Here is a 13,354-nt window from a genome sequence, read left to right on the forward strand (position 1 = left end):
ATGGGACTAAAACTCTAAATCGGATGAAACATATATATGGTTGCTATATCTATATCTGAACCGATTTTCACTAAATTTGATATACTTGCTTCTAGGCTGAATTTGGTCCGATGTACTAAAATTCAGTCCATTTGGACTTATATCGGCCATTTGGTGCACAATTAACCCGAAATCGGATGAAGATATATATGGGAGCTATATCCAAATCTGAACCGATTTCGATAAAATTACAAACAGCTATTTCTGGGCTGTACCTTATATCTGGTACCAAATATCACGGTTGTGGAGTTAACATTACGAATGTAAGGGACTAAAACACTAAATCGGATGAAACATATATATGGTTGCTATATCTATATCTGAACCGATTTTCACTAAATTTGATATACTTGCTTCTAGGCTGAATTTGGTCCGATGTACTAAAATTCAGTCCATTTGGGCTTATATCGGCCATTTGGAGCACAATTAACCCGAAATCGGATGAAGATATATATGGGAGCTATATCCAAATCTGAACCGATTTTCTCCAAATTTGTTTTATTTACTTTAAGGCTAATCTCGGTCACATGTGCCAAAATTCGGGCCATTTGGGCTGATATTGCCCATTTGGTGGTCAATTAACCCGAAATCGGATGAAGATATATATGGGAGCTATATCCAAATCTGAACCGATTTCTATAAAATTTAAAACAGCTATTTCTGTGCTCCATCTAATACCTGGTACCAAATATCACGGTTGTGGAGTGCATAGTAGGAAAGATCAAATCGGATGAAAGATATATATGGGAGCTATAGCTATATCTGAACCGATTTTCTCCAAATTTGATATACTTGCTTCTAGGACGAACCCGGTTGGGTGTGCCAAAATTCAGGTAATTTGGACTGATAGTGGACATTTGGTGCTCATTTAACCCGAAATCGGATGAAGATATATATGGGAGCTATATCTAAATTTGATCCGATTCTCACCAATTTCAATAGGGTTCGTCCTTGGGCCAAAAAAATATTGTTTGGAAAATTTCATCTCAATCGGATAATAAATGCGACCTGCATTTTGTTCACAAGAATACATGGACAGACGGACGGACGGACGGACGGACGGACGGACGGACGGACGGACGGACGGACGGACGGACGGACGGACAGACGGACGGACATGCATACATCGACTCAGAAAGTGATTCTATGAAGGTTCTCAAAAGTAACTATGGGTCTATCTCGTTTCCTTCTCCATGTTACAAACAAATGCACAAAGACATAATACCCTTACCACTATGTGGTGTAGGGTATAAAAAAGTTAAAATTATGGAGTTTGACTTGGTTGCATATTTTTTATCTCACCCTGTACATCTTAGAGTAGACGTGGGATACATAATTAAAGTAAATTTTTAACTGATAATGTCAATGATACAGAATTTTAGATATTGTATCAATGTATATGACACTTTTCTGGGTGGAAATATTCTACTCGAATGCAAATCCTATAACACTCAAGGTGAACATTTTTTCCATCAATTTAATACCTAATATACATCAAATAACACAAAATATTTTTAAATGTCTATCGACAAAATTGACTAACAATCTAAATTATTTCTCGAAAATTTGTGAAATATATGCTTAAATATATTTGATGGAAAGTTATTTACAAATAATAGTTCAGTTCTAATTTGTTCCTGATGGACTTTATAAAATTGTAAATTTTCTATGAAAATATGTTTATAGAGGTTTTTATGAGATAATAGTCGAAGGACAGCATTAATTTCAGTATATATTTTCTGTACGGATTCTTCAATTCGAACATTGGATTGTTGTTTTAATTGTTGAAAATGGCTGGTTTTCTTTGATTGAAATTTTTTCCAAAGAAAGTTCTGCACATTCCTTTTAAAAATTACGATGAAAAAACCTGCATTTTCATCTCAACTTTTATGTAACGTGTTAATAACACATTCCAAAACATCAAAAATGTTTATGTGATTCAATGTGAAATATTTCCCATAATATTTCATTATTTCTTCTAATCAAGCTATTTCCGAGAAATCACCAATCTTTTGTTTGTTGTAGAGACTTTAAGCATTGTTTTATGTGAAATATTTGCGTAAACACCCAGGGGTTGATTTTGTTTTTCATCTATTTTTTTAACTAAGATCTAATTTCAGTTACGGAAAATTCCTATTACTTTTCTTGTTTTCCACAATTTATTACATAAGTCCGGACGCAGCCTATAGATTGACTTTAAATCTATAATAAAATGCGCTCCATAAATTTCCCTTGAAAGTAAAAGTGAATTAAATGTTGTTCTGTTGTCAAAATCCCTGTTCACCTTGGGGATTTCGGCATTGGTGGTTAGAACATGTGTTTATTGCCCCGACTAAGAACCGCATACATGACCCCAGCTGATAATTTTTAACTCAACATTATTTGCTTGTTCTAAATAAATATGAAGTCGGCATGAATAAGACATGTTAAATCCATATAATGCCATTTAATTGGCAACATATTTAATAAACATTTACGGTAAAGCAAAAACTGTTTTGGGAGAAGCAACGAGGGAACGAAGAAAGCAAACGAGCGAACAAACACCCTGAGTACAACAACAAATAACCATTAACATTTTTCGGAACACAGTTTGATTTGACTACAACATCAGCAGAAAACCACAGCTACCATGTTTATGTTCATATCCCATTGGCACAAACAAAAAAAAACAACAAGAAACAAGAAAAAAGAAGCAGAAGAAAACCCCCCAAAGCGTTAACATAAAACAAGAGCAATACAGCAATGGCAAAAATGCCAAAAAGAAAGAGAAGAAGAAAAAAAAAACAAATATACATGTAAATACGAAATTATACCGATATAGCCTTCAATCATTTCAGGCGAATGCCTACAAACAACAGCCATAAAATCCAAATGAAAAAAAAATATATATATTTTTTTATATTTATAAAAAAAATGATGGCTATGATGAGGTTGATGATGTAGCAGCAACAGTGGATACATCAGTCCGGGGGGGTGGGACCTGACATCAAGGCGGCAAGCAAAAGTTTTGCTTTTGTGTGTGTATGTGTGTCTCTATAAGAAGGCGTCTTTTATGACAACAATATAAATGCATGGCACAAAAAAATAGCAACAACAACAACGAAACATTGTATCATAAACCATGAAAATTGTTTAACATCAAAATTCTTTTACATGTTAAAACAAAAAAAAAATACTTGCTAAGGACACAAGATGTGAAGCTCGGAATACACACACACACACAAAAATCAACTCCAACCACTGCAACTGCGACTCAAATACAAACAACAACAAAAAAACACATACAAAACCCTTGTAGACCCTGAAGGCATCACAGAACAGTGAAATCAAATTTTAACGAATTCACAAAGACTAGCAATGATGTTTTGTAATTAAAATATAGCCGAAAGAAACAACAACAACAGCAATAATAATATTTTTTTTATTTGGCATAAAAGGAAATATGGGTCTTATGTTTATTAAATAATATTTAGTATAATTTTCCATTACACAACGAAAAATATGAATGGACTTAAAAGCGTAGTATCAAAAATATGGATGGACAAAAAGAAAAGTCTGCATTTGTAAATGTAATATATTTCTGCATTAGGTTGTCGTATTGAAAAAAATAATGGAACCTAAAATATTATGCATCCAACATCTGCATCCAATGCAAGAGTAAGTTATCCAATTCATATGGCGTTTGGGGTTTAGAAGATCGAGCCAAATTTTCGCTTTCGATTCTATGACAACGCCATTCTCAAATGAATTTCTGCAAATACCAATCGAACCCCAAAAATTAAATTTTTTATATCAATTAAAATTCAAAAACTTGACATATGAACTTAAGAATTTTATTTGAAATTCACGAATAGTCAATTTAAATTAAGAAATTCCATTTGAAGTTCAGATAATCATTAGAATATTCCAATTGAAATTCAACAAGTCAAAATGCAGCTAAATTGCAGCCGGGCAAAACTTGAAAATTTTCAAAAAAAACAAAAATAAATAAATAAATAAATCCGTCGAAGAATATTGCTTAAATAAAAACCTTTATATGGGGGCTATATGAAGACGTGGTGCTGCATAAGTAGTTTTTTGTCATAGACTTTAGTAGCGATTTCGAATAATGGGAGGTACTGTTGTATGGGGCTATACCAAGATGTGGATCTGCATAAATAATTTTCCGTACATTTGACGCGATTCCGCCGAATAATGTTGCGAAAATCCTAGAAATACCGAATATCTCGGGGTAGCTTTCTGTGATTGCTATACTCAAACGTAGACCTGTATAGACAATTATCTTCCAGGAGGGAAAAATACTCACAGAAAACTTCTTGTGTAGAGTTTCAGACAATTCCATTGAAAAAGTGGCTAAAATAATCAAAATACTGAATATCGAGAGTTAAAGTTATATGGGGGATATACGACATCGAAGACCTATAAAAACAATTTTTGTTTTGGAGTAAAGTACCACAGAAGTCTCCTTGTATAGAATTTCAGACAATTACATTGAAAACGGGATCCTCTTTAGACAATTTTATATTTCAAGAATTGTCATCTATCAAATCTTCTTAAATACCAAATTTGAAACGATTTATTTTGTAAATTTGACCAGGACTATCAATATACCGAATATCGGTGGGTATCGTTGTATGTGTGCTATAGGAAAATATTCAATGTTCTCTGCCGGAACTAGAACCCATTATGAACGATAAATATCAATCAAAAATCATCAACAATATGTGGGAGCCATACGAATCGTTGACTCTTTAAAACACCGACTATCGGGAGGTACTGTTATATACAAAAACGTAGACCTTTACATACAATGTTCCGTCGCCGGAGCTAAAACCCAATTTTTAGACAAATCCGTGGAAAAATGTTACAAAAATCTTCAAGATAACGAATATCGGGAGGTACCGTTATATGGAGTTGCACTAAAACATAGAGCAGTATATCTCATTGTCAATACTAACCAGCCTAGACACAATACAAATTGTTCTGCCAAATTAATATTAATCGGGATTTCAACAGACAGACGGAGAGTCAGACAGACGTGCATCGTTAAATCAACTTAGAATTTTATGCTGATTATGAATATATTCTTTATGGGGCCTATGACGAATATTTAGGGATGTTACAAACGGAAGGACAAAGTTAATATACCCTCCTTTTCAAGGAGGAGGGTATAAAAATCGTTAGGAACTGGAAATTTGGATACAGGGGTAGCCAGAGATTTTTTCTTATATTTATTTTTTACGGGTAGCTCAATTAAATATTAATAGTGGTGTAGAATGCCGCATAGACGGAATTGCCCGACTTTTGACCTTTCTGTATTGGTTGGTATATTTCTAAGGCCATGTAAAAGTTTTTATAATGTTAAGATCTCATAAAAAAAGTTCATGCCGGTTCTAGGATCGTGTTACTTAGGTAAATTATCTGGGTCTAAATAATGAAATATCTGTACAAATATTTTAAATCGCAAATTCGGGTCAAAAACTATTGTTTTTTTTTTTTTTTTAAGTAACTGATTAAAAGCCTATAGCTCTCTAATAAGGAATTTTAAATATAAAATATTAGTATATTATTAAAAAATGTTCGTCTTCGCTTATAGTGAAGAGACTCATAAAAAGTGCCTTAGAATGTTCGTAGTAAAATAACTATTACAAATTTTATGTCCATCAATAAATTCATTATTAATAGACAATTTATGAGTGTAAAACAAAATGGAATTTTCATGGAAATTTTAATATTCAAAATTCATTCACCGTCGATTAAAATAGATAACAGTAAAGAAAAACGGAAGCGCATTTTAAAATTCCTTCTATTATGCGAGATGCAAATTACTTTACAGTAAATATCATAAAATATAATCGTTATTTAATGTCCTTTCTGAGAGCAAAAATAAAAAACACAATACCCTCAGACCCCTTAACATTTCACATGCTCAACAAAAGGTTTTTGCATGTTTTATGTTCATAAGTAGATTTTAGATCGAAACGCAGTGAATAATAAATAACTTCACTGGGGTCCGGTAGCATAGGCAAGATCATAAAAAATGGCAAAACGAAATTTGTTGATGGTTAAAAATTATCTTATCGTTTTGCCGAGTTTATTGCATATTGCACAAGAATCTATAAAATTGAGGAGTTTTATATGATTCCTAAACGTTTTATAACAATTTGCATACATTAAACATGTTTTCCTTACTGTGGAAGTTGGAGAGGTTTATGATCAATAAAAGGGTATCGAGGTTCAAATATGTTTTTGTTGGCTTTAGGGTGGCTGTAAAATATTCCCTTTTTTTGGGAACATCTAGTTTTTGAAGTTTATTGCAAAACGTTAAAGAAAACCCTTTTCACCCATCCACATATTTTGCATTTTATATTGTTTCAATTAAACTTTGGGCCTTATATTCATAAACTATATATATGCGCACACCCCCCTCTTTTAATACCTTTCTGGCAAAGAAACGTTTATGATTAATAAAATAAATATACACACGAAGATATTTTCGTTCTCTGCCTCCAGGTCTGGTTTTATGGCATATGACATTTTTCTTGTTATTTTTGTTGCTTATTTGTTTTGATAATAGTTTCGTGTGGAAAAACTTATAGAATGGGAAACAATAAAAAAACCAGTGGAGTTAAGTCAAGAAGAGTCGACACTTTTAAGACACTACAATATTGTGTGTTCCAGATAATCGTTTGTTTTTTATGAATATCTTAAAGTCATTAATATTTTCGGTTACTTGAAAACCTTTTGAAGGTCTTATTCAGGCCAATTAATTGGTTTACAATAGTGGATTTATCAAAAATATTTCTAGGCCTAATTTTATAGATTTACAAGAAATATGTGTAAGTGTCCATAATCGTGGATTGTTAAAAATATTTTTGAAGGGCTTACCTAATTGAGAGTTCTAGAATCGTGAATTTTTAAAATCAAGACCCTCTTAAAATCAAGTACACCCTTAATGTGGATTTCAAAAAAAAAAAAAAAATCTGAATCACCTATCCAGGCTATCATGTCTAAAGTCATTGATTTTTTTAATATACTGAAGCTCAAATTCAAACCTTTTTTAATATTTCTAAAAAATTTTTAATTTAATAAAAAAGTAAAAAAACATTAAGTTTGGACGGGCCAAACTTTTAACACATTGGGTAAAGAAAACGTTTTTTTTTTTTTTTTTGTTACAAAAGAAAAAACATAAAGTGGGTGAGACCTTTATATAGGCGCCATACCAAAACGAAAACCTCTATAGACAATTTTATACTTCAAGGATTGCCATCTACCAAATCTTCTTAAATACCAAATTTGAAACAATTTCATGGCTAAATGTGACTAGGATTATCAAAATACCGGATATCGGTGGGTATCGTTATATGTACGCTATAGGAAACGTGGAACTAGATATTCAATGTTCTGCCACCGGAGCTAGAACCCATTATTTACGACAAATACTAATTTTTAGACAAATCCGTGAAAAAAGTCATCAAAATACCAAAAAAGTCATCAAAACACCAAATATCGGAAGGTACCGTTATATAGGGGCTATAACAAAACGTTGACCCATATATACTACGATCCGCCACCGGATCTTTAAGCCATTACGAACTACAAGTGAACAATTTTTAGAGAAATCCGTGAAAAATGTGGCAAAATTCATAAAATACCGAATATCGGAAGGTACCGTTATGTGGGGCCTATAACAAAACGTTGACCCATATGTACTATCATCGGCCATCAGATCTAGAACCCATAACGAACTACCAATTCTTAGTACTACCGTGGAAAAATATGGTAAAAGTAACCAAAACGCCGAATATCGGGAGGTACCGTTATATGGGGCCTATACAAATTCGCGGACCTATACATACAATGTTTCGCCACACGAGCTTGTACCTATTATGACCTACAAGTACCAATTTTACCGAATTTTGGGAGGTACCGTTAATAATTTCAATATTTTCGATACCAACCATCCTAAACACAAAACAAATTATTCTGTCAAATGTTGAAGCTCTACGTTAAATACAGGGTGAGATGAAAACACGGCAACCAACCTCAGACTGCTGTCATTTGTAAGCCACTCGTCCGACAGCTGTTAAAATTGTTCATTTCCAGTGCACAATGCCCACCAAAATCTCCGGATACCAATCCGTTGGACTATTGTGTCTGAAGTATTTTGGAAAGCAAGGTTGGCAGTAAAAAATAACAAAGTGTCGATCACCCAAGCAAGCGCTTCGCTAGAAATGGACCAAAATACCGTAGAGCAATATTTGGGCAGCGTGTGACTTTTTCATTGGCCGTTTGAAGGCTATAATTCGTGACAAAGGTGACCAATTCGAACAAATATAAACTTATTCTAAAATTTGATGCTATTTCCGACATTTTTATAAAGTTTAAAAAAAATGTACAAATTATTGCGTTTGACTTTGTTGTAGTTTTTTTTTATCTCACCCTGTAAATGTTACTGCTTTTGTCTGTGGTTCTATAATTGTTCGAAAAGTTCTTAGTGGTGCTATATTGGTTATTGGGTGAAGGGATATAGCTGGAATCCCAAAATTTGATATTGAACTCTCTGTTGGTATCTGGGATTGATATATGGAGATGGTTTGGAAAATGTGTATTATAATTGTACGAAAACTACTAAATGGTACTATATTTGGTATTGGGTAAAAGAATAGAAATACAATTCTGAAATTTGATATTTAGATTACTGATTGGACCTCTGTATGAGATTTGGCGGTGATTTGGAAATGCATCATTTATATATACGAAATGTACTAAATGGTACTAAATTACAGTTAGGTTGAAGGAAGAGTGCTGAAATCCTGAAATTTGATATAATTGTCACTGTTGGTGTTTCTGGCTAAGATATGGAGGTGGTTTTGGAAAATTGTACTAAATGGTACTTAATTAGATAATGGGGAAAATTAAAGAGCTAAAATTCTGAAATTTGATACTTGTATCTTGTGTTTACATATAGGAAATTTAGCCCTTCTTATGTTATAAGATTTGTAGTATGGTCTCTACTTTTTTGTGGTTCCAGCTCAGTAATCGGATATTTCCTTTAAAACCATATATTTTTAATATTGTTTAAATTTATATGGAAACCTTCAATTACAGTTAGAGTAAGCCACTCTTTGGCTTAGCCTACATGTAAGGACACTTATTTAAAATTAACAGTAACTGAAACAATTTTATATACCTGAAAATGTAAAACTTTTTGATCAATCTTGGTTTTGGTCATTTTTTCAGCAAATCAATGCTCTAAAGCAATATACTCGTGTAGCATACATCAGCCAAATTCAAATTACTAAATATCAATGGCAAAAACAAGAAAAAAACGAAAAACAAATAATGCTAAACAAACTTATATAACCTTGAATATTTGTTGCAGACATTTAAAGCGTGAGAGAATGATGATTATTTCAGCCTGTCGCCAAAATGTATAAAAATTTCCAACTCAAACTAACTAAACGACCAAACGACCTCCCTCCCGCCCATCCTTCAGATATACAAAACAATAAAAATCAACAGCAACAACAACAACAAGTTCACATAAAAGTTACACGGAGCCACAACGATGGCAAAGGATAATGGTTCGAGGATTTTATTTCGACGAACAAATAAAATATAATAACACAATTCCGAAATTATGATAAAACATGCAAATATGTGTTAAGTTTTGATTTATAACAAACTATTGTGTCGTCGTATATGATTTCGATTTGATTTCTATTACTGGCGGCACACCAGCCTGCCTGCTTGCCTGTCAGCCAGCAAAGCACTTATAACAAATACTTGGCATTTATTTAATTCGTTATAAATGCTTTAGCTATCAAATACAATAAAGAGAGGGAAAGTCTCTGCGCTGGAAATGGGGTAAATAAATGTCTAACTTTGTTAACGCTTTATTATTCACAGATATGATATTCCATTGAAATGAATAATTAGGTTTGGTGGCAGTGAATAGATAGAATAAATAGGTGTGTTGGTTGGCATTAGTATTATATATTAAATTGAATTTATTGAAGTGTCATATATATTTGCTTAAATATATTTCGGAGTGTATCATGTAGTTGAAATGGAGAACACTACTTGTCAGGAATTTCAAGAATCTTGTACGGAGGTAAAATGGGAGGTTTATAATTATTAAAATACCACCTTAAAAGTTGGAATATGGGGTATGAACAACTGTTTTTGGAAGCTTTAACTAGAAGATTAACGTTGGTGTCGGTATCGAAAATTAGGTCCTAAATAAAATATGTGTGAATTTGTATTGTCGTTTATCATAACATGGGTGTTTCAAATTTTATATATCAGGAATGTTTATACTGTGCTAAATTTGTGCGAATAAATCATACTAACCATTATCGTTATTAAATATATTTTACGGTTATGAAGGAGTTGAACTTTGGATAGAACTAATACATGGGAGCAATATCTCTATTCTGCCACTCTATCAATTGCGGGTGCGTATCATGGCAATATTTTAAAGAGGGTAAAATACAGGGTTAGATGAAAAATCTGCAAACAACTTCAGACTACTGTCATTTTTAAGCCACTCGTCCGACAGCGGTTAAATTTTTCCAGTGACAGCTTATTATATTGCTTACAAGCGCACAAAATCATTTTGGTGAGAATATTCCAGAAAATAGTTATTCGTGATGGAATTTTAGCGTGATAGTGTGATTTCTTTATATTTGGCTGGAAAACCACAAGCGGCTATCGTTAGAGCACTCCAGCATTTAAATGTGAATAAATCTTTTGTGTCTCGTATCATCGCTCGTTAACGTGATACTGGTAGCGTAGCCTGACGTCAAAGAAGTGGACGAAAGAAAACTGCAACATCTGCAGAAATGGTTCAAGCGAAATGGCAAAGATGCGACTTGATCGAAACCCGAGTCGCAGTGAGACCTGGGTATAACCATTGAAATTCCAAAAAGTGCAAGAGCTTACATTACTACAGAAAGAAAATAGACTCAAAAGAGCTGGTGAACTGCCGAATTTGGTTTTCTGCGATGAGAAAACATTCATTGTCCAGCAGTTTGTAAACAAACAAAATGATCGTGTTTACTTGCCAAAAAGTTCGGCCTAAAATGTGCACCTTCGGTTGGCCACCAGTACTCAAACGAAAGCCATGGTGATGGTGTGGACAGCCGATGGTCGCTCTCTACTCGTAGTAATCTACCATGGTATCGGAATAAATGCCGAACATTATCGCGAAAATATTCTGGAGGGTGTATTAAAGTCTTGGGCACGCACACATTTTGGCCGCAGACCTTGGACATTCCAACAGGACTCAGTACCATCGCACTCAACACGCGCCACCCAAGAATGGTTACAAAATGAGGTTCATCGCTTCATTTCCAGCGCACACAATGGCCACAAAAATCTCCGGATACCAATCCGTTGGACTATTGTGTGTGGAGTATTTGGGAAAGCAAGGTTGGCACTAAAAAATACCAAAGTATCGATCACCTCAAGCAAGCGCATCGCCGAGAATGGGCCAAAATACCGCAGAGCAACATTCGGACAGCGTGTGACTGTTTCATTGGCCGTTTGAAGGCCATAATTCGTGCCAAAGGTGACCAATTCGAACAAATCTACACTTATTCTGAAATTTGATGATATTTCCGATATTTTTTGCTTTTATTAAAAAAAAAATAAATAAAAAAAAAAAAAAATAAAAATTATGACGTTTGACTTTGTTGCAGTTTTTTATCTCACACTGTATATATGTTGCATTTTGCGCCAATTTTAGTTTTTTATGGTGGAGTGTAAAAAAATGTCAGCCCGGCTAAAATTTGCTGTTATTTTTATTTAACACTCTATTCTATGTTCGGTAAGGAGTTTAAAAAAAGATTTCCAGCCCTATATCTCCGCTGGTGTATACCATCTACCTCGAGATGCCCTTCCGTTTGTAACATCCCGAATATTCCTCAGAGACCCCATAAGGAGCATATATCAACAAAAAATTCTAAGTCAATTTGATGATGTCGGTCCGTATATATTTGTGATCAACATAAAATTCGGTCCGTCTGTCCGTTTTGCAATATTTCTGAGATAGTCCTCATATAACAGTGCATTTTCACTGCCAATATTTTTGAAAATTTTGGTTCCATTTTCTTACCAAATCAACTGAATTTTGATATTTAGGGAGTGGACAGTTTAGCTTCTTGTAAAAATATTAAATGTAGGTCTAGTTTTGGTACAACCTCAAATAATGGTTCCTTCTAAGTTTAAGCATTTTTAAGGTTTCGGTCCAAATTTTTACCAAAGCAGCAGTAATTTTTTGTTTCGGCTTCCTCGTAAAATTATTCAATGTTGATTCACAGTTCGGTATATCACCAAACATCGTTACTTTCTGTATATGATATCTTTTGGTAGCCATTTTCCATTTCCCAAAATAAAATTTGGTTGATTACCTGCTCTAAAATGTTAATAAAGGTATATCCCCAATATATCGAATCTTTCAACTGTTGAAGATTTTAAGCATATTCGATTTAGTTACATTTGTCGATGTGTTGTAAACCTGTGTATTTTTCCCTTACTTGCCAACCTGACTTGGCTCAATAAATTAACTAACGACAATATTTATGTGGAAAATATCTTTCACAATATATCCCAAATGTATAACTGTTATTTATTAGGTCTATTCTTTTTTCAATCACCGGTGAGGCATGTAAACATAAATGTTCTATTAATAATCTAGACAAAGGCCAATTGACTGAGCGTACAAACAAACCAACGACCGGATGGATGGCTGGCTGGCTGACTGGCCGATCGGTCGACCAACCACATAAACGTTGTTATATTTTGCACACTCACACACACAAGCATACTTATACGAACAAAATAAAATATGGAATTTTTATGATAATACAAGTCGTATATATTTTTTTTCTTTGTAAATATCATAAAAAATATTTGAGATAATTACATATTAATGAAGTATTATGGGCGGTGCTATTGTTTGTGGCAATAAATCAAAACAATAAAAGAAATGAAAATTTTCATACACCCCACCCTGAATAATGCAGAATTGGGCCGATGGACATTTCTATGACCCTGTACATGTACCGTTATGTATATATGTATTACTTACCTTTACTCGCCGGGGGTTTTCTGGTGGCCCAGTTGGTTCTAATTGAACGAGATCCCAACCATTGGCCGTTCATGGCCGTTATGGCACTTTCGGCTTCCTGTAAAAAAGGCACGCAGATAAAGAAAATAAAACCATGAATAATTGAGGTAAGATGGTGGCAACGAGAAAGGAAATTGGGTAATGGAGGCAAGTATTTTAAAGAGTATTTTAAATGTCATA

General features: G+C 33.6%; 1 protein-coding gene across 5 annotated transcripts in view; it reads right to left on the bottom strand.

The window, feature by feature from the left end:
- The window catches only part of LOC131804161 (cytotoxic granule associated RNA binding protein TIA1-like), a 266,927-nt gene that overhangs the window by 61,481 nt on the left and 192,092 nt on the right, over positions 1–13,354 (bottom strand). For all 5 annotated transcript variants that reach the window (XM_059126627.1, XM_059126623.1, XM_059126624.1 and 2 more), the window contains one exon: positions 13,136–13,232. In XM_059126627.1, the coding sequence (XP_058982610.1) occupies positions 13,136–13,232 (97 nt within the window). The remainder of the gene's footprint in view (positions 1–13,135; positions 13,233–13,354) is intronic.

The sequence above is a fragment of the Musca domestica genome, unplaced genomic scaffold, assembly GCF_030504385.1.
Source record: "Musca domestica strain aabys unplaced genomic scaffold, Musca_domestica.polishedcontigs.V.1.1 4, whole genome shotgun sequence".
Taxonomy (NCBI): Eukaryota; Metazoa; Arthropoda; class Insecta; order Diptera; family Muscidae; genus Musca; species Musca domestica.